This window comes from Oncorhynchus gorbuscha, linkage group LG10 (genome assembly GCF_021184085.1).
Source record: "Oncorhynchus gorbuscha isolate QuinsamMale2020 ecotype Even-year linkage group LG10, OgorEven_v1.0, whole genome shotgun sequence".
Taxonomy (NCBI): Eukaryota; Metazoa; Chordata; class Actinopteri; order Salmoniformes; family Salmonidae; genus Oncorhynchus; species Oncorhynchus gorbuscha.
In genome coordinates, this window is record NC_060182.1 from 54164480 (window position 1) to 54187832 (window position 23353).

The window sequence follows — 23353 nt, forward strand, 5'->3', positions numbered from 1 at the left end:
CCCACCTCTGGATTACTGACCCCTACCTGCCTTTGACCTGTTGACCTGTTTGACCTTTTGCTGTCCCCTGTTGGATTATTAAACTGTTGTTAATTCGATGTAGTCGGTATCTGGGTCTTACCTTCAAACCTGATAAATAGCCTATGTCCAAGTGTTCTAACGAAATTCCACATTAAACTATCGAAATGTGAATGCAAAGAAAAGTGTTGCAACACAACAAAATTCTATCTCGATCAATCCAACGCATCAACAAAGCTTTTTCCATGAATCAAAACCAACATTTAAGCAGCTTTATGAAATTAAATATACATATTATAGCCATTAAATACAGGTGATTAGGTAACAACAAGCCCGACTTGAATTATCGACATAAAAATACAAATAACGTGCAATAAACTGCTGACAATGAATGCAAACTGTCAGATAAAACCTAAAGATAATGCATTGAAATAAATAGCATGCAATCAAAATAATTACTTACAATCATCAAATAAGCATAGATGTTCATTTAGTTCTCTCGAGGTGACAGGTTTAGCTGAACTGAAATCTAACTTTTGCTGCCATCCTCAGCGTCAACGACAATGGGCTAGCGTGGGTCTTTCTGTCATGTTTTGTCATATATTGTCTTGTCCTTGTGCTTTCCCTTCTGTTCGTTTCCCCCTGCTGGTCTTATTAGGTTCGTTCCCTCTTTCTATCCCTCTCTCTCCCCCTCCCTCTCTCTCTTCTCTCTATCATTCCGTTCCTGCTCCCAGCTGTTCCTCATTCTCCTAACTCACTCATTTACTCTTTTCACACCTCTCCCCTATTTTGCCCTCTGATTAGAGCCCCTATTTCTCCCCTTGTTTTCCGCTTCTGTCCTTGTCGGATCCTTGTATGATGTTCGCTGTTCTGTGTCCTGGTCTCGCCCTGTCGTGTTTTGTCTTCTTCAGATGCTGCGTGTGAGCAGGTGTCTTAGTCTGCTACGGTCGGTGCCTTCCCTAAGCAACCTGCAGTCTATGGTCGAGTCTCCAGTCAGTCCTCGCTACTACGAGTGGATTTAAGTTTTTCCTGTTTTGTTTTCTCCTTGTTATATCCAGGATTATTACTTTTGTCTTATACTGGAATAAAGACTCTGTTTTCGTTAAGTCGCTTTTGGGTCCTCATTCACCAGCATAACACTTTCTCCACCAGTTTTGTGGAACTGTGCTTCTCCTGATGGTCCCGCAGAATTAGTCATTTGGGTATAAAGTCTGAAAGAGGGGGAAGCCCCCCCTAGTGTAAGTAAAGTAAAAGTAAAACTAGAACAGTCATTGCAGTGAGTGCGGATGATTTAGTCCAGGGGGTTGCAAGGGCATTAATGGTCAGAGTTGTTGGGCTTCTTGATATTTTAAGTTGAATGTTAATTCAATGGCCTTAGAAGACTGCTTCATAGTCCAATATCCTTAGTGTCCACAGATTTTTGTTGTTGTTGCTTACCCAACCCCCTGAGACAAACGCACACACACTGGAAGCACAGTGTCAGCTAGTGCCCCTGGAGCAGTCAAGGTCTTGCTGTTGAGTCGTGTTGTTTTTGTAACTTTAGCCTAGTGGTTAAGAATGTTGGGCTAGAATGTTGGGCCAGTAACCGAAAGGCCACTATTAGAATCCCAGAGCCACAAATCTGTCAAAGTGCCCTTGAGAAAGACACTTATTCAGAAGGACTTACAGGAGCAATTAGGGTTAAGAGCGTCGCTAAATTATTTTTTTTAAATGTGCCTCTAACTCTGGCTAAGAATGGGGCTTCAGATATTTAACCTAACATATTCGTACTGCACCTGCGGCCGTATGTATCAATTATCTCAGAGTACGAGTGCTTTTCTAGGTGCAAGTGTGTGTCCCCCCCCCCATAAGCATGGTAACAATTGAAAGGGAACAGTTTGGAGATTATGGGAAAATTATTAGACCAAAGTTGAGGACACAACAGTTCACCGGACAAGGCTGAATCCAAACAATACACTGTTGATTGTATCTGCAATTGTTGATAACGAAATCTAAAAATACTTTGGATACATTCAGTAACATGTGTCTAGAGTAATATTCATGGGAAATGTGGGGTAGGTGCAACCTATGAGGGTTTGAGTGAGAGGACTAACTGGTGTCTAAGTGGCCACATACCTCTCAGGCCCTAAGTCCATTTTATGACTCAAAGAAATCTTCCACTATAAGGTGCTTTTTTTGAGCTCTCCTAGCTGTGCTGTTGAGGAACTATAGCAAGCGCAATCGTGGTTGTTTTGTTTGGATCACAGCCCTGGTCCCCCGCCATCACACAATTACTGTTGTTGTTTACGCAATCCAAAAACGGCCCATTATAAATCGCAATCTGGATCAAATGTGCATCATTTGAAAGCTTGTTCTATTGCCAGCATGACTAACTAAGTCATAAAATATTATCTTGCAGTGTTAGGTTTCACAGGGCAATTCAGAGAAACTTAGCGTACTTGTGGAGTGCATAGAAAGGATGCGTGCATTCAGGAGCAAGTTTCACCGCAAATTTCCTTCACAATAGATAAACATAGGCTCATTCTGTTCAAAACACCCTGGGGTATGAAGCCATGTCATATTGTAACTGTACATCAAACAGGGATCATAAATGTTGACACTGTATATGACAGGTTTATGATATGGAAATGTGAAGTGCAACTTTGGACTCATGGGTGTTTTAGTTTGCTTTCTAACCACATAAAAGCAATATTTATTATAATCCTCAACGTCTCATCTTTCAAAATACATCCAGCCCTCTTCATTTAGAGAATTTCCCTCACAACAAAAAAGGTTGGCCAATTAGCGGGAGGGATGTGGGCAAATTCTTGTAGTGTGTGGTGCTGAAGTCCAGAACTTCTGTCAATCAAAACCCATACAGTGCTGTGAAGTGCGGAGCCTGAGCTCTGACATAATTTATAGCACTGTGTTCCAATTTATGCACTCATCAGTAGGAATGGTATCAAAGAATGCTTCTTAAACACATTTACATATCCTAAACTAAGGCCCCGTTCACTTTTATTGCCAGACACATCGGTAAATTGTTTTCATTTTCAATTCCATAATAATAATTACTATATGTGGTGACAGCAGCTTGTGGCGACAGCTGAGGCTGGAGTTTATTCGAGGATCCGCCCATTCTTTTTCAATTTTCGCCTAAAATTACATACCCAAATCTAACTGCCTGTAGCTCAGGCCCTGATGATATGCATATTCTTGGTACCATTTGAAAGGAAACACTTTGACGTTTGTGGAAATGTGAAAGGAATGTAGTTGAATATAACACAATAGATCTGGTAAAAGATAATACAAAGAAAATACCAACCGTTCTTGTGTAATTGTTTTGTACCATCATCTTTGAAATGCAAGAGAAAGGCCAAAATGTATTATTCCAGCCCAGGTGCAGTGTATGTGCAACGTTTTAGACTGATCCAATGGACCATTGCATTTTAGACTGATCCAATGAACCATTGCATTTCTGTTCAAAATATTGTATCTAGTCTGCCCAAATGTGCCTAATTTGTTAATTAGTAACTTTTCATGTTCAAAATTGTGTGCACTCTCCTCAAACAATAGCCTGGTATTCTTTCACTGTATTAGCTACTCTAAATTGGACAGTGCAGTTAGATTAACAAGAATTTAAGCCCATATAATTTAAGCCCATATCAGATATGTCCTGGGAAATGTTCTTGTTACTTCCAACCTCATGTTAATCGAATTAGCCTATGTTAGCTCAACCGTCCCGTGGAAGGGACACTGATCCCGAAGAAGTGAATTAATTGATTTATCTTGGGTCACTTCTCAACAATATCAATATTTTGTCTTGATTGCTAAACTGTTAGAGATTATAAAAGTACAACACTGGGCATTCAAAAGGCCTCACCTGGTCTGACTTTGCGCTCATCTAGTTCTAATCACACACTCATTTTATTTGTCGCCAAAGTGATATTTACGGCCTATTCGTTTGGCTTGATTCAAGACACAATGGCCTCATTCACTATCACGCCCTGGCCAGAGAGAGGTTTCTATGTTCATTTTCTAGGTTTCGAGTCGCCCGCCTGTCCTGCGCTGCCAGAGTCGCCCGCCTGTCCAGCGCTGACTGAGTCGCACGCCTGTCCGGCGCTGCCAGAGTCGCCCGTCTGTCCAGGGCCCACTGCGAGGGTCCCCAGTCCGGGGTCAGCGAGGAGGGTCTTCGCTCCAGATGCGCCGCCTAAGTGGGCCAAGCCTAAGGTGGAGCGGGGTCCACATCCCGCACCAGAACCACCGCCGTAAAGAAGAACCACCCGGACCCTCCTTTTAGGGTCAGGTTTTGCGGCCGGAGTATGCACCTTTGGGGGAAGGGGGGGAGGTACTGTCACGCCCTGGCCAAAGACAGATTTTTATTCTCTATTTTGGTTTGGCCAGGGTGTGACTAGGGTGGTGACTATGTTCATTTTCTAGGTTTTATATTTCTTTTTTGTTTGGCCGGGTGTGGTTCTAAATCAGAGGCAGCTGTCTATCGTTGTCTCTGATTGAGAACCATACTTAGGTAGCCTTTTACCACTGGGTTTTTGTGGATAGTTGCGTTCTGTTTTTGTGTCTGCACTAGACAGAACTGTTTCGGTTGTTTTTATTGTTTGGCTATTCAGTGTTCAGTTCAACGAATAAAAGATGAACACGTACCACTCTGCACCTTGGTCCTCACCTTCTTCCACAAACGGCCGTTACATTCACACTTGGTTTCCCAACCTGTACCTCTTTATTAGGCACATTCTGGAGACCCAATGAGAGTCTGGCCTGCAGGGTATGGCCCTAAATGAGGGCCGTGGTGCCCCTCTAATTTCATTTTCATCTTTGAAAGGCAGTCGTCATTACTCTGGCTAATGTTCTGATCTGTTTTCACTCTGCCATGTCCAGACAATACCTTCCAACATGATAAACAGAATAGAATAGAATAACGTGTCCTATCATCCGCCCTTCCTTGAAATCCTCCCTCATCCCTGCAGACAAACTTTTGACAGAGCTGCGGCAGTAGGAGAAACTCAGAGAGGTTTATAGTCAGTTTCAAAGACAAGACTCACAAAACCACACCAGAGTGATACATGTATACTTGTGACGCCTCCAAAAGGTGTTAGGGGGAAATACAGAGCTTTTCCATACAAAGGCTTTTCATTTTATTCTGGGAAAAGGCAACAAGTTCCCCATGAGAAATACCCTAATCCTTGTGAGGAGGTAGACAGGCTTAAGGGCACCCGCCATTGTTGAGCTGATGTCTTTATCTTTGATTCAACCAACTGTTGAGAAAAAAGAGAAGGACAAAGTGTGTGGAAGGTGAGAACAGGCGAGCAGGTTTCAAAACACGCAAGTAGTCTTCGATGCAGGATGCTTCAATGCCTCCCAGAAAGGTAAGAGTGAATAGAGAGCCAGCCCAAGATGCATGTTCCCAGGAGGAGCCAGAGTATGTCTGATCACAGCAAATGGAAAACCAGATTGCCACACGTCGGCCTTAGAAGCACTATGTGTGTGTTTGTCTCTGTTGGTGTAGCCGTCAGTGTGTTTTTCTGTGTGTGTAGCCCTGCATGTTCGTGTGTATGTATATTTGTAGCCATACTGTATATGTGTACAATATATGGCCTTGTGTGTAACCCTACGTGTGTCCTCCACTCACGCTCACCGAACAGGAACCACCTTGGGGAACCAACCATCAAATAACCAAATTAATAAAACACGCAAGAGGCATGTGGTTGGGGTACAGGTGTGACCATGTGCACCACCAGAGAGGGATTCTGGGAAAGACCTGATATACACCTCAGCTTACATTTGAAGGACACTCAAACTCTCCAAGAGTGTACTACTTTTGACCAGAGCCCTATACAAAAGTAGTGCATTATATAAAGGAAATGGTGTCATTTGTTATGTAGAGTTCTCCACTGGAAGAAGATTCACTCTTCTTATAAATGAGCTCCGATGCTCGAGTGCAAAAATCAACCAGGATAACTCCATGGATGAATGCAAGCTTTGGCTTTTACTTTGCCATTACACATGTCTCCCATTGGCTCAGGTCAAGATCTACAGTGGGGCAAAAAAGTAATTGTGCAAGTTCTCCCACTTAAAAAGATGATAGAGTCCTGTAATTTTCATCATAGGTACACTTCAACTATGACAGACAAAATGAGAGAGAAAAAAATCCAGAAAATCACATTGCAGGATTTTTAATTAATTTATTCACAAATTATGGTGGAAAATAAGTATTTGGTCACCTACAAACAAGCAAGATTTCTGGCTCTCACAGACCTGTAACTTCTTCTTTAAGAGGCTCCTCTGTTCTCCACGCGTTACCTGTATTAATGGCACCTGTTTGAACTTGTTATCAGTATAGAAGACACCTGTCCACAACCTCAAACAGTCACACTCCAAACTCCACTATGGCCAAGACCAAAGAGCTGTCAAAGGACGCCAGAAACAAAATTGTAGACCTGCACCAGGCTGGGAAGATTGAATCTGCAATATGTAAGCAGATTGGTTTGAAGAAATCAACTGTGGGAGCAATTATTAGGAAATGGAAGACATACAAGACCACTGTTAATCTCCCTCTCCACGGGGCTCCATGCAAGATCTCACCCCGTGGGGTCAAAATTATCACTAGAACGGTGAGCAAAAATCCCAGAACCACACGGGGGGGGGACCTAGTGAATGACCTGCAGAGAGCTGGGACCAAAGTAACAAAGCCTACCACCATCAACCACAGTGGCAGCATCATGACAATAACTAAGAATTCAATCTCGGTTGTTTGTTTTTTATGTCATAAGGTGAATGCACCAATTTGTAAGTCGCTCTGGATAAGAGCGTCTGCTAAATGACTTAAATGTAAATGTAAATTCATACAGTTGTTATTGTTTAGAACAATCGTGCCGATATCAGTCATAAAGGTACATTAAATAAAGGGAATGACAGAGTTATTTTGATTTAGCCAGTTAGATAGCTGTTGTAATGAGAGGTCCTCTCAGGGGAAGGGTCACCAAGGGTTCAACAGGGGGAGCCAAATCTCTGCCCGACCAAAACAATTTGCCCTCTAAATTCATTATATGGATGAGGAAATATAACATTCGGTAAAAAAGTAAATAAATTACTTGTTTGTAGGTGACCAAATACTTATTTTCCACCATAATTTGCAAATAAATTAATAAAAAATCCTACTATGTGATTTTCTGGATTTTTTTTCTAATTCTGTCTGTCATAGTTGAAGTGTACCTATGATGAAAATTCCAGGCCTCTCTCACCTTTTTAAGTGGGCCATACAAGCTCATTGAATAGGACCGCCGAGTGCTGAAACAAGTAGCGTGTAAAAAATCTTCTGTCTTCAGTTGCAACATTCACTACCGAGTTCCAAACTGACACTGGAAGCAACTTCAGCATAATAACTGTTCATCGGGAGGTTCATAAAATGGGTTTCCATGGGCGAATAGCCTCACCCAAGCTTAGGATCACCATATGCAATGTCAAGTGTTGTCTGGGGTGATGAATCAAGCTTCACCATCTGTCATTCCGACGGTCTAATCTGGTTTGGCGTATGCCAGGAGAACGCTACCTTCCCGAATATATAGTGCCAACTGTTAAAGTTTGGTGGAGGAGGAATAATGGTCTGGGGATGTTTTCCATGGTTCGGGCTAGGACCCTTAGTTCCAGTGAAGGAAAATCTTCAGTATACAATGACATGATAAATTATTTTGTGCTTCCAACTTTGTGACAACAGTTTGGGGAAAGCCGCTTCCTGTTTCAGAAAGAAAACGCCCCCGTGCATAAAGCGAGGTCCATACAAAAATTGTTTGTTGAGATAGATGTGGAAGAACTTGACTGGCCTGCACAGAGCTGACCTCAACCCCATCAAACACCTCAGGGATTAATTGGAACACCAACTGCGAGCCAGGCCTAATCCCCCAACATCAGTGCCTTAGTGAGGTCCACTAATGCTTTTGTGGCTGAGTCCCTGCAGCAATGTTCCAACATCTAGTGGAAAGCCTTCTCAGAAGAATGGAGGCTGTTATAGCAGCAAAAGGGGGGACCAACTCCATATTATTGCTCATGATTTTGGAATGAGATTTTCGACAAGCGGGTGTTCACATACTTTTGGTCATGTAGTGTAACTCACACTTTAGCCTGGTAGATGAATGACTAATTGTGGATGTACTGGCGGTATACTGTATGTGTGAGAATGACTTAGAGTGGCAAGAAAATGTATGTGAACCCTTTGGAATTATCTGGATTTCTACGTAAATTGGTCCTAAAATTACATCTGATCTTCATCTAAATCACAACATACAAACACAGTCTGCTTAAACTAATAACATATAAATTATTATATTTTTCTTGTCTATATGGAATACATAATGTAATCATTCACAGTTTAGGTTGGAAAAAGTATGTGAACACCTAGGCTAATAACTTCTCCAAAACCTAATTGGAGTCCAACCAATGAGACGAGATTGGAGATGTTGGTTAGAGCTGCCCCGAGACCCAAGATTAAGAAATGTTGACTTGCAAAAATCTGGAAAGGGTTACAAAAGTATCTCTAAAAGCCTTGATGTTCATCAGTCCACGGTAAGACAAATTGTCTATAAATGGAGAAAGTTCAGCAGTGTTGTTACTCTCCCTAGGAGTGGCCGACATGCAAAGATGACTGCAAGAGCACAGCGCAGAATGCTCAATGAGGTTAAGAAGAATCCTAAAGTGTCAGCTAAAGATTTACAGAAACCTCTGGAACTTGCTAACATCTCTATTGACGAGTCTACAATACGTAAAACACTAAACAAGAATGGTGTTCATGGGAGGACACCACAAAAGAAGCCACTGCTGTCCAAAAAAAACATTGCTGCACATCTGAAGTTCGCGAAAGAGCATCTGGATGTTCCACACTGCTCTTGGTAAAATATTATGTGGACAGATTAAACTAAAGTTTGTTTTTTTGGAAGGAACAGACAACACTGTGTGTGGAGAAAAAAAGGCACAGCACACCAACATCAAAACCTCATCCTAACTGTAAAGTATGGTGAAGGTAGCCTCAGGGCCTGGACAGCTTGCTATCATCAACGGAAAAAATGAATTCCCAAGTTTATCAATACATTTTGCAGGAGAATGTAAGGCTGTCTGTCCGCCAATTGAAGCTCAACAGAAGGTGGGTGATGCAACAGGACAACGACCCAAAACAGAAGTAAATCAACAACAGAATGGCTTCAACAGAAAAAAATACGCCTAATGGAGGCCTGACCTCAACCCGATTGAGATGCTGTGACATGACCTCGAGAGCGGTTCACACCAGACATCTCAAGAATATTGCTGAACTAAAACAGTTTTGGTAAGAGGAATGGTCCACACTTTGGTTGAGGTTATTGCTGCCAAAGGAGGTTCAACCAGTTATTAAATCCAAGGGTTCACATACTTTTCCCACCCTGCACTGTGAATGTTTACACGGTGGGTTCAATAAAGACATGAAAACGTATAATTGTTTGTGTGCTATTAGTTTAAACAGACTGTGTTTGTCTATTGTTGTGACCTAGATGAAGATCAGATCAAATGTTATTACCATTTATGCTGAAGTACAGGTGACTCCAAAGGGTTCACATACTTTTTATTGCCACTGTATTATGGCTGTATTGGAAGATTGTGTGAGATTATGTGGATTTTTTTAAAGCCTACTTTCGATGAGTTTGAAAGTGCACATCACAACATCATGAGGTCTTTGATAATACTACAGGTCACATTATCCAATTTGCAGTCTACCAATCAGATTTCAGGAAAGGACCTCTACTGTAAACCATAACTGTCAACCCTTGCCAGTTATAAGATACTGTACATGTTTGCAAATGGATGATTAAGGTTCGAAAGCATTGAACAGAGCAGACATAGCCTGGTCCCAGATGTTTGTGCTGAATAAATGTATAGCCAATGCCTATGGAGTTGGTCAACTATAATAACCAATTGGCCTCAAGATTGAAATCGCTGTTTCAGCCAAAGCTCAACCTAAATCACTATGTACACATTTACCACCATACTTCCCTTCCTCCCTCCCACACACACACACATACACAACACAAATCCACCACAAACAAAGGGTTCCGGGACATCACCAATGTGGCATGCGCTTGTTAATTCACCTACCACCTTCTAGCTCCTAGTCAACTTTGCATTTTGTTTTTATGTGTGTTATTTCTTAGTTCTCTAGTTCCTTGAGTGCTGCTGTGGTGTCGGCCTGAGTGGGGATGAAAGGAATGAGAGTCAGTGTTCTAGTCAGACTCTGTAGGAGGGCAAACCACCCACCACGTCTGAGTATATTACTTGCTAATATACAGTCTCTGGACAATAAGGTAGACAAACTCAGGGTGAGTTTATATTTGAGATTCGTCAAAAAAGGAGAACACCAACGTGAGAGTTAGTCTCATCTTTCCGTAGTGGTATTAGACTATAGTTAGGACGCTACAGACGTTTTCGTGAGAAGACCGGTTTTCGGGATGTCTCATGGCCTTAAAAGCACCGCTGTAGCTCTGCCACCTTCCACCGCAGATGAGGAGGGCTGACATAGGCGGGTGCGGTGGGTTGAGACGCCCATGCCAGATATCTCTAGCTTAAACTGATGGAATTTGATGGCCTCCAGTATTTATGCTGCAGTAGTTTGTGTAGGGGGCCTAGGTATGTTATATCTGGAGTATTTATCCTGTCTTATCCGGTGTCCTGTGTGAATTTAAGTATGCTCTCTCTAATTCTCTCTCTTTCTTTTTCTCTCTCGGAGGACCTGAGCCCTAGGACCATGCCTCAGGACTACCTGCCATGATGACTCCTTGTTGACCCCAGTCCACCTGGCCGTGCTGCTGCTCCAGTTTCAACTGTTCTGCCTGCGGCTATGGAACCCTGACCTGTTCACTGTGATTACTATCATTTGACCATGCTGGTCATTTATGAACATTTGAAATCTTGGCCATGTTCTGTTATAATCTCCACCCGGCACAGCCAGAAGAGGACTGGCCACCCCTCATAGCCTGGTTCCTCTCTAGGTTTCTTCCTAGGTTTGGGCCTTTCTATGGAGTTTTTCCTAACCACTGTGCTTCTACACCTGCATTGCTTGCTGTTTGAGGTTTTAGGCTGGGTTTCTGTACAGCACTTTGATATATCAGCTGATGTAAGAAGGGCTATATAAATACATTTGATTTTATATTTTTAATATGTTACTTAAATTCACGCACAGGTGTGTCAATAGACTCTTAAGGATTTTTAAAGACCGGACTGTTTCTTTTATACTGTGTTTTTACACTGTGTAGTATTATGCTGTATTATTTGCACACTGTTTATACACACTGCATATTTATATACTATATTGTTATTTATATACTGTATTCTTCATATAGCTCATTCTAATAAATCTACTAGTGTACATTGCATTTCTGTTACACTGTTTATTCACACCACCTGTATACTGTATTCTTAGTATATGTTTGGGGTATTTTTACTCATAGATTGAAACTGGATTACTGATACATTGTTATTTGGGTTGTTAACTGGATTTGTCCTGACATTCATGATTTCTGATTTCTTGTTTCAAGTTTTGATTAATACTTGTTTCAAATTTGTACTGCACTGTTAGAAGCTAGTAACACAAGCATTTAGCTGCACCCACTATAACATTTACTAAACTGTCTATGCGATCAATAAACTTTGGTGTGATTTGATTTAATTGGATAGATTGCAGACTGTATTGTAATTACATCCCAACGAACATCTGGGATAATTCATTTTTTCCCCTGACTTCTCGTTTAAATGTATTTTGTAGCTTTAATTACTACCCCTTGTTTGAATGGTCTTTTCTAGTTAGTTACAGACTGAGTGAATGCAGGCTGACAGTGCATCTCCATGTCAGAGGTAATTGGCTGAGCAGGCATTAAGGCGGGCTGAATGGTGGTGGAGCGCCACCATCTGGAAGTGTAAAGAATTAAACAACCTGCTTGGCTTTGTCATTTCATCCTCAAGGTTGGGCAGTGTTTTCCAGACTGGGATCTTTGGCCCAACAAAAAGCCTGATGCATTTACATATCAATTGTATCTTTCAGTTCTGTTATATGAATGGAAATCTGACAGTAACTTGAGTGATAATCATTTCAGGTCATTTTCAGGTAAGGTTCAATTAAGGACATTCATTGTGAATTGTGAAGAAACATTCCCATACCCAGGGACCACAGGTAATTGGGTAATTGGGGTGGTTGATAATTCAGACAAAACGCATGACGGCAGGATATATATTATTGAAAACTTTGTATAATGCAGGGAAAGAGCTAGGCTAGAGTTGACATTGCTGTGGAAAACGAGTGAGTGAATGAGCTCATTGTTGCTTAAAGCCCTCAAGGTTGATCAGTGCAATAGGAGGTAGAGGCTTTCAACAGCAACCAGGTGTCTATGGTCTCTGGTTTCTCCAGTCCTCCATTGCTTTGGGGTAGATTAAAGGTGAATGCTTTAAATAACTAATCTATATTTTCTCATTAGTGGTGGATCGTAAAAAGGGTTGTTGATTCTAAAGGGTTGAAAAGGTTGGAGAGAAAAGTCTTCTGGTGTCTAAAGCTTTTGAATACAAGCATGTCTATCTCTCTCTGAGGCATAGCTCAAGAGTGTGGGAAGTACAGCTCTTCCACTGTGCTCTGTGAATCATGGTTGGGGTCAATTCCATTGCCACTCATTTTTATCATTTCTTTTCAATAAGAATTGGAATCTCAGTTTACTTTCTGAATGGACTGAATTGAAATGGAATTGACCCCAACCCCACTGTGAGTGAGCCTATATACCCTTGCTGAACATGTACACATCTGGGGAAAAGAGCAAAGCTTGATTGGGGTCTATGGTGGGTCACTTAATGTTTAGCCCCACAAACGAATCATATCACCCATCTGTGTGTAGTTGCCATTAGCACAGATGTTCCCATTCCAAATAGGAGGGAGTAAGTTCCAAATGCAGCCCTTTAAACATGTATAGAGTGAATGATTATGCATGTCAACATGCGCTAATAGGGTTTGCCACTGTCTTGTCATGGTACACTATGTCATCAGAGCTTTTAATATAGACTTTAAGGACCGGTTTCCTGGACACGGATTAAACATAGTCCTGGACTAAAAAGCATGCTCAATTGAGAATCTAAACACTCCATTGACAGTGATTTTTAGTCCCAGACTAGTTCTGATAATATGTCTGGGAAACTGGCACAATTTTAGCCAGAATTCCCCTCAACCATGTAAATCCACCTGTTACATTCTCTCTTTCATCACCTGTTTTCTGGTGAAAGGAGAGGTTGGTTTTACTTTCATCGCGGAGAATGTAGCAATGTGGCCATCCTCACCACACACTGCCATGTATTCAAGAATGTTGGCATGGAGATACTGGGTCAACCGGCACTAGTTTCCATGTCCTGTTCCTGCCCCCCATATCAGGTCATGAAAATAGAAAGTGGAGGTTGATGAGGATGATGGCCGGCGCTTCACCGAAATGCAAGGGCGAGCTAGTGGTGAACGGCAAAGCAAAACAAATTGCCTCCCATCCAAAGTAATACCTCTTAATTATTTGCCCAAAAAGGAGCAGTTTCTGGGGGGAAATAGTTGGCGGCTAGGGGTCATTTGTTCTTAGTGTGGCTGGAGCACCATCGATCAACTCAGACATAATCTCACAGAGCAGAGGCAAAAAATAAACCTGGGAGATGGCAGTCTGGTCACACATTTTCTTCCAAATGGACAATGACCCCCAGCATACTTCCAAAGTTGTGGCAAAATGGCTTAAGGACAACAAAGTCAAGGTATTGGATTGGCCATCACAAAACCCTGATCTCAGTCCCATAGAACATTTGTGGGCAGAACTGAAAATGTGCATGCGAGCAAGGAGGTCTACAGTACATACCTGATTCAGTTACACCAGCTCTTTCAGGAGGAGTGGGCCAAAATTCACCCAACTTATTGTGGCAAGCTTGTGGAAGGCTACCTGAAACGTTTGACCCAAGTTAAACAATTTAAAGGCAATGCTACAAAGTACTAATTGATTGTATGTAAACTTCTGACCCACTGGGAATGTGATGAAAGAAATAAAAGCTCAAATAATTCATTCTCTCTACTATTATTCTGACATTTCACATTCTGAAAAATAAAGTGGTGATCCTAACTGACCTAAGACAGGGAATTTTTACTTGGATTAAATGTCAGGAATTGTGAAAAACTGAGATTACATTTATTTGGCTGAGGGGTATGTAAACTTCCGACTTCAAATGTATTTACGTGAAAATGCCTTTGTTTGCTGTGTGTCTCTCCTAACCGGACTGCCTTGGAAAGGGGGTTCTCTGTTGTTCTCCTCTGCAGTCGTCCGGTATCTGGTAACTTGTCGTGTAGTGCCAGTGATTGATCGGGAGGTGACTTTATTGTCTCTACCTCGTGTTGAGATTCAGAATTCAAACCACTTTAAACATGAGCTGCAGATCTATGTCTCTCTGGTCTTATACGTTAATTCTTAACCCATTATTTTATACAGTTCGTTCAAAGGGGCTGTTCCAACAGGCTGACACGCTCTCTGACCTCACTCAAGGGATGGTGACTACATACTGGGCACCATTATAGAAACAATTTCCTCTTTTATTTTCTAAAATCACATCCCTCTCTTAACAAAAACACGTTCATAATTTTTCATAGCAGGATGGAAACTTTGTGCATGTAGTATGTATACTTTCCAAGTTACAGTATTTCCTTTTATAAGATTTGTAATGGCATCACAAAATAACACACACTATGACATTAGTGTTCTTTAGACCGCCCCACATTCTATGTTCAAAATATTTTTCCAGTATTTGCTTTAGAACATGTTAAGAGTTTTAGCGGGAAAAGTCTGTGAAACAGTCACATTCATCGGGTGAATTTGGGGAGGGAATTCCTCTGGTGAATTTAGGGAGGGAAACCTGAATCTTCTCTCTGTGATTTACAACAGGGTGCGAGGTGTTAACCCCCACTAGTTCCCTCCTACCCCACCAAAGCAGTCATTTGGACTCTGTGAGTGGAGTTAATTGATTACCCAAACGTCCATGGTCAGCTGCATTTGTTCTGGTCATAGTGACATAGCAATGAGAGATTCTACAATAGTCAATATCAGACCAAATTAGGACAATCTTTCTCATCAATCAGTGACAACGTTCATGCCAAAATTAAATGTTTTTGTATTTCACTCTCTTGCAAATGCTTGTCTTGGCCTGCAAATATTTTAATTATGTAAAATACTTTAGCATTTGACTTTGGCCACTTCCCAGACTAATACATTAAAAAGCACTGTTAGTGGATATTTAGATTGTTTTTGTGATATTTATTCAAATGTCCATTTCTCAGACCTAGGCTTAAATAGGATAGATATTTTCACAGAAATGTAATTGCTGCCACATTACCCATCCCAACGCATTACATGCATGACGGGTTGAGTGCAGCAAATGATCATCCGCAGCGCATAACTGCATTCCTGGAGCAGTTTTAGAGGTTACGTGCCTTGCTCAAGGGCACAAGGGCAGTAGGTTGCACCTGGGATATTAATGCCAGGAACCCTCCAGTTGTCGTCTTAAATACAAACAGATTTTTCCGAGCAGCTTGGAATTCCAACAAACAACCCTCCTAAATGGCTACCGCCACCTCACTAGGTCTTTGAATGTACAGTATGTAATATGAATTCTCACAATGTACAATATGATTCAAGCAAGGTTACTCTCTAACCTCGAGGCCTTTGAGTGTAGAATATGACTCAACCAATTATTTCCACTCAGTGACACATTTTCTTTTACTTTCTCATCATGGTGTACAAATGAAGTGACTGCAAACACAACTATGCCACTCAACTCTTGGCTGACAAAGCAGCAGATGAAGATGAGTGTAGTGCAAGCCATGTGCCAGCCAAGATCCTAAAACAACAATCCCCCTTTGCCAGTAGCTAGCTACCCCCTCAACACCAATTGTCATCTCTCGTGCCAGCACAGCAATGCTTTTTGCTGCCCCTCTACTTTCTGAGAGAAAATCACTTCAGACAGATGACCTCGATCAGTACGCACAGTGTACGTAGAATCTCAACAAGGAGGTCCTCCCAGGTGGCGCAGTGGCCTAGGGCACTGCATCGCAGCGCTAGCTGTGCTACCGGGAGGTCCGTGGGGCGAAGCACAATTGGCCTAGCATCGTCCGGGTTAGGGAGGGCTTGGCCGGTAGGGATATCCTTGTCTCATCGCGGGCCGGGCGCAGTGCACGCTAACCAAGGTCGCCAGGTGCACGGAGTTTCCTCTGACACATTGGTGCGTCTGGCTTCCAGGTTGGATGTGCGCTGTGTTAAGAAGCAGTGCGGCTCGGTTGGGTTGTGTTTCGGAGGATGCATGTCTTTCAACCTTTGTTTCTCCCGAGCCCGTACGGGAGTTGTAGTGATGAGACAAGATAGTAATTACTCACAATTGGATACCATGAAATTGGTATCCAATTGTTAGGGTGTAAAAAGGGTGTAACAAAAAAAAATATTTAAAAAAATAATCTCAACAAGGCTTGCAACAAGGCTTGCAATGGCTTTTATAACAGACAGACAAAATTAGAAAAATAAATCCAGAAAATCACATTGTAGGATTTTTTATGAATTTATTTGCAAATGATGGTGGAAAATGAGTATTTTCTCAATACTTTGTTATATACCCTTTGTTGGCAATGATAGAGGTCAAAAGATTTTCTGTAAGTCTGAGGAGCCTCTTATAGAAGAAGTTACAAGTCTGTGAGAGCCAGAAATCTTGCTTGTTTGTTGTTGACCAAATACGTATTTTCCACCATAATTTGCAAATAAATTAATTAAAAATCCTACAATGTGATTTTCTGGAATTTGTTCTCTCAGTTTGTCTCTCATAGTTGAAGTGTACCTATGATGAAAATTACAGGCCTCTCATCTTTTTAAGTGGGAGAACTTGCACAATTGGTGGTTGACTAAATACTTTTTTGCCCCACTGTATGTGTGTGCTGTGCTAGAACAAAAGTCTGCACACAATGCGGGTCTGTAGGACCAGGTTTGAAAAACAGTGTAGCGGGGATCAACCACAGTGACAGCATCATAACAATAACAAAGAATTCATACAGTTGTGATTGTTTAGAACAACCTTAACCATGCCAATATCAGTCATAAAGGTACATTAAATAAAGGGAATGACAGAGTTATTTTGATTGAGCCAGTTCGATAGCTGTTGTAATGAGAGGTCCTCTCAGGGGAAGGGTCACCAAGGGTTCAACAGGGGGAGCCAAATCTCTGCCCGACCAAAACAGTTTGCCCTCTAAATTCATTATATGGATGAGGAAATACAACATTCGGTTAAAAAAAAACAAGTACAAGTAAATAAATGAATACATCATTTGTACATTAATTACCAGCCTGAGTGAGAGTGGTGCCAATATCAACACGAGCTCGTCTGGAATCTAATTGGGCAGTGTACCCTAGAGACCCATTTGAATGGACCGTTATGAAAGCAATGCAGGAGCTGTGTAACTTTGAGTTAGTTTTATCATATGCCACAGATACCGTCAACCTTCACTTGAACTTTGGATGTTTCTTATTTAGACTTCAGAGGAATGGTTTCTGGCGTCTGTGAGAAAAAAACAAGAGCTAGTAAAAATCAATGTAATAGAAAACTACATCCCCCAAATTTAGCCTTTGAGATAATGCTGCTGCATCGTCTTCCCTCCGCTCTATGTACTCCCTGACGACCTGCTTTTCCCTTTGAAGATAATTGCTTCACTAAATTATTTATTATCTCCCAATAGTACAAGCTAAGTCAATCTATTTGCTTGCAACTATGTGTCACAAACAGAAGAAGTGAGTGTGTGTCTGGCCTATGAAGTAATGCTTGATAATGTCATTGCATTGGCAGGTAAAGTTATTACATTTTTAAAGATGCAAAGGCCTGCATGCAAACAAGAATGTGTGTGTGTGTGTGTGTGTGTGTGTGTGTGTGTGTGTGTGTGTGTGTGTGTGTGTGTGTGTGTGTGTGTGTGTGTGTGTGTGTGTGTGTGTGTGTGTGTGTGTGTGTGTGTGTGTGTGTGTGTGTGTGTGTGTGTGTGTGTGTGTGTGTGTGTGTGTGTGTGTGTGTGTGTGTGTGTGTGTGTGTGTGTGTGTGTGTGTACGTGTGTGTGCTTGTGTGCGTGCACGCGCATGTGTCTGGTAGGCAAGGCAGGCATCTCAACTTCAATCCTAACCTATACCATAACAATAATGTGTCTCATCCCTAACCCTAACCCAAATCCAACCTACACCCGATACCTGATCTAACCTGTTTACAATAGCACAGTATCCATACTACGACAGCTTCAATGAGTCCAAGATAATTGTTTCCCAAGAAAAGGCCCCTTCAACGTTCACATGCTACATTTTCACAATACTCGTGATCTGATATTTGAGGCACTTTGTCTTGAAAAAAAACTCACAATGCCCGAGGACATATAATAATAATAATATATATGCCATTTAGCAGACGCTTTTATCCAAAGCGACTTACAGTCATGCGTGCATACATTCTACGTATGGGTGGTCCCGGGGATCGAACCCACTACCCTGGCGTTACAAGCGCCATGCTCTACCAACTGAGCTACACAGGACATCATCAGGGGTGCGGTTTGATTATTCCTTGATTATCTCCTTGGTTCTGCCCTCAAGGTAAACAGTAAAACTACAACAGCAGGTGGAGGAAAAGAGAAATGTTTTGTTATAGATGCACCCATCTCAGCTTCCTTCCTCCCCCCTCTATCTCTAGTTCTCTCTCTGTATATCTTCCTCTTTGTCGTAGCAAGGTTGAGGAGTCACACACTGTGCTCCTGCCCCCATTCAAACTCCAGATGACACTTTGAATCGCAAAACAACAAAGCTGGCTATGGGGCACTCTGTCGCTAAAAAACAAATCAATGGCCATGGCAAACAAGCAGCCTACTGGATATCTCCCCCCTGCCAGTGCCCCTCTAGGCCAGCTGATGCCTTTTCACCTCGGCGTGTGTGAACGAAAATCTATGTGTAATCATATTCACACAAATCCTCTGCAGTGGCAATGGGGGGGTAGACATCTGGAATTGAGAATGGCCCTCTCGGATCGAGGGGTTGCGAGAGAAGCCAAGCGCTTTGAAAATAATTGTATTTTTCATCAAGCTTGATTTCTTCTAAATCTCTGGACCTTAACAGAGGTGATTCATTTGTAATCTGCGCTATTCGCCACACCAGCCATGTCTCAGAGGAGACAAATCATATTGGGCTCAAAGATGGCTGCTTCGTTCAGTTGACCGGCTATGCAGATTTTCCCACTGTCACCTCCAGCCTTGCTATGATTTGTGCCAATGTCTCCTATTGCCACCTGTTTGCCACGGTGGACAAACACTTCCTGGTGCCCTCTGACAAGTATTCAGAGTATTCAAAGTATTCAGACCCCTTGACTTTTTCCACATTTTATTAAGTTACAGCCTTATTCTTAAATTGATTAAATAAATAAAAATGTCCTCATCAATCTACACACAATACCCAATAATGACAAAGTCAAAACAGGTTAAGAATGTTTTGCAAAAACCAGAAATAGCTCATTTACACAAGTATTTGCTATGAGACTCGAAATTGAGCTAAGGTGCATCATGTTTCCATTGATCATCAATGAGATGTTTCTACAACTTGGTTGGAGTCCACTAGTGGTACATTCAAATGGTTGGATATGATTTGGAAAGGCACACACCTGTCTATATAAGGTCCCACAGTTGACAGTGCATGTCAGAGCAAAAAACAAGCCATGACATCGAAGGAATTGTCCGTAGAGCTCAAAGACAGAATTGTGTCGAGGCACAGATCTGAGGAAGGGTACCAAAATATTTCTGAAGCATTCCATAATTCTTAAAACTTCTCCAGGATAGGAGGCAGCATTTGGAATTTTGGATGAAAAGCATGCCCAAATACAACTGCCTGCTACTCATCCCCAGAAGATAAGATATGCATAGTATTAGTAGATTTGGATAGAAAACACTCTTACATTTCTAAAACTGTTTGAATCATGATTGTGAGTATAACAGAACGTATGTAACAGGCGACACCTAGATGACAAACCATTCAGGTTTTTTTACAATTTGAAGTCACTCTTTTTTCCAATGAGCTTTCATTGGGAATTCAGATTTCTAAGGGACTTGCTTGCAGTTCCTACAGCTTCCACTGGATGTCACCAGTCTTTAGAAACTAGTTGAGGTTTTTCCTTTGTGTAATGAAGAAGTAGCCCTGTTCAAAACGAGGGTCACTTCATGTGTACTGTTTGATAGAGGCGAGTGACCAGAAAGCTAGCGTCAATTTGTTTTCTTCCTGTATTGAACACAGATCATCCCATCTTCAATTTTATCGATTATTTACTTGAAAAAATACCTAAAGTTGTATTACAAAAGTAGTTTTGGCAAAGTTTACAGGTAACTTTGAGATATTTTGTAGTTACGTTGCGCAAGTTGGAACCAATGTTTTTCTGGAACAAACGCGCCAAATAAATGGATATTTTGGATATATATCTACGGAATTAATCGAACAAAAGGACCATTTGAGATGTTTATGGGACATATTGGAGTGCCAACAGAAGAAGCTTGTCAAAGGTAAGGCATGATTTATATTTTTATTTCTGCGTTTTGTGTCGAGCCTGCAGGGTTGAAATATGTTTTCTCTCTTTTGTTTACGGAGACGCTATCCTCAGATAATAGCATTGTTTGCTTTTGCCGAAAAGCCTTTTTAAAATCTGACATGTTGGCTGTATTCCCAACACGTGTAACTTTAATTTGGTATCTTACATGTGTGACTTCATGAAAGTTAGATTTTTCTGCATTTTTCTGCATTTTCTCTGGCTTTTGGCCAAGTGGGACGCTACCATTCCACATATCCCAGAGAGGTTCAATTGAAGAAGTTTGTAACCACCAAGACTCTTCCTAGAGCTGGCCGCCTGGCTAAACTGAGCTATCGGGGGAGAAGGGCCTTAGTCAGGGAGGTGACCAAGAACCTGATGGTCAACCTAACAGAGCTCCAGAGTTCATTCCAGAAGGACAACCATGTCTGCAGCACTCCACCAATCAGGCCTTTATGGTAGAGTGGCCAGACCGAATCCACTCCTCAGTAAAAGGTACATGACAGCCCACTTCGAGTTTGTCAAAGGGTACCTAAAGGACTCTCAGACGATGATAAACAATATTCTATGGTGTTATGAAACCAAGATTAAACTCAGGAGGAAACCTGCCACTATCCATACGGTGAAGCATGGTGCTGGCAGTATCATGCGGTAGTGATGTTTTTCAGCGGAAGGAACTGGGAGACTAGTCAGGAACGGAGAAAAATACAGAGCGATCCTTGATGAAAACCTGCTCCAGAGCACTCAGGACCTCAGACTGGGGCGAAGGTTCACCTTCCAACAGGACAGTGACCTTAAGCACACAGCCAAGACAACTCAGAAATGGTTTCGGGACAAGTCTCTGAAAGACCTTGAGTGGCCTGCCAGAGGTCGGACTCGAACCCGATCTAGCATCTCTGAAGAGACCTGAAAATAGCTATGAAGCAACGCTCCCCATCCAATCTGACAGCTTGAGAGGATCTGCAGGGAAGAAATGGAAGAAACTCCCCAAATACAGGAGTTGCCAAGCTTGTAGCTCCATACCCAAGAAGACTCAAAGCTGTAATTACTGCCAATGGTGCTTCAACAAAGTAAAGCGTAAATGGTCTAAATACTGTCATATGTCATATTTCAGTTTTTGCTTTGCCATTATGGGGTATTGTTTGTAGATTGATGAAGGGAAAAAAACTATTTAATCCATTTTAGAATAAGGCTGTATCGTAAAAAACAAAAAAAAAGTAAAGTGGTCTGCATACTTTCCGAATGCACTGTATATCAACAACACTCTGGAATTGAGTCTAAGTTTTCATGCATGTCGTGTAATATTCTACCTGAAGGTTTCACCCAGATAAAAGCATCTCTGGTTACCTTCAGCCTTGTTCCGTGTTGTCCTTTTGTGTTCTCCTAGTGTAGTATTCTAACATTGAAAACCTCTATTCCTGTTGCACCACCGTAACCAAATGTCTTTGTTGAACCAAGGTTGTAAAACAAACACAAAAGCAGCTTTTCCAAAGAGTGATTCCTGAACAAGCACACAGCATTTCTGAAAATAATCTTAGGTATGAGTGTTGGTTGTCACCTCTGTATGAAATACAATGTACAGTATCCAGTAAGTTCTGCTGAGACTGAGGCTGGCCTAATATGGACACTGTACTTCTGTATCATTTTAAAGTTGCTGAATGAAAGAGAAAATGATGTAGAAGGTACTTCCCCGGTTTCGGAGTTGCGATACCTTCATTCTTACCTTCCTCCCAGCCCTGTGTACTTCCTCCTTTCTTCTCCCTCCTCCCGTTCGCCTCTTCCCAGGGGTTCTCTGCCGCCACCACGCTCCACGTGAAATCCGGGTTATCCTCAGGCTGCGGGTGGTCACATGACTTCCTGTTGCCGGGGCACCCCGTATCTAAAGGAAGATGATATACAGTCAATTCACGGCATGTAGCTACTATGGGCGAACTGTGTCATGAATCATAAACAAAATGGCTGCATCTCAAGTCTTGAGTGGCCTCCTTCCCCTTGCCTTCTCTTTCAAGCAATGATCTGAAAATACAGGATGAAAGCAATATGGCTGGAGGTCCATTGTTGCACTCGGTCAGTTTGGATCAAGGAAAGCAGATAAGTAGAGGAAGCTGCTTTCGAGTATTGAGATGTACCCCATGTAGAAGTGCAGAAGATGAGGAGCAGGAGGAGTATGAAGATCAAAATGAGAAGTATGTTTTCAAAAGAGAGCTATTCTGTAAAGTTTAAACCCATCTGTGACAGTTTATAATTAACGGTGAGACACACGGGCTATACAAATTATTGTTGGAAGTGAACACAAAGGCAACAGGCAACTGCTTCAGAAATAATTTAATTTGTAGCGCACACGGAAACAATCCCTTCTCTGTAAGGTATTGCATAATCCACAAAGTCAAATTGCTGTTTTCCAGGGAAGGTTAGCATGCACCTATAGATTTTCAAACAATCTGCTGTTATTACAATAATAAACCATTCAGAAAAGTATCAGTCAGACAGACAATTGAACAGTGGTGGGGCACACTCCCTTCCTCTTTCCTTCGTTCCCTACCTATATCCATCCATCCATAAATGCATTGTTCCCTCCCGAGAGGATGGCCACCAGCAGAGAAACAGAGATGTCCCTGTGGCTTAGGTAACTGGCAATCTCTCTTTTGGAGTGCTCTATCAGTTTCAAATGGTTTCTCGCCATGGGTTATTGTACAAAAAAGCC

At 41.8% G+C, this 23353-nt stretch overlaps 1 protein-coding gene across 1 annotated transcript in view; it reads right to left on the reverse strand.

Moving 5' to 3' along the window:
* Nucleotides 1-4028: 4028 nt before the first annotated feature.
* Nucleotides 4029-23353, reverse strand: part of LOC124046905 — a 287212-nt gene continuing 267887 nt past the window's right edge. The window contains exons 3-4 of the mRNA XM_046367675.1: nt 22373-22528; nt 4029-4222 (exon numbers count right to left, since the gene is read on the reverse strand). Coding sequence (XP_046223631.1) covers nt 4029-4222; nt 22373-22528 — 350 coding nt within the window. The remainder of the gene's footprint in view (nt 4223-22372; nt 22529-23353) is intronic.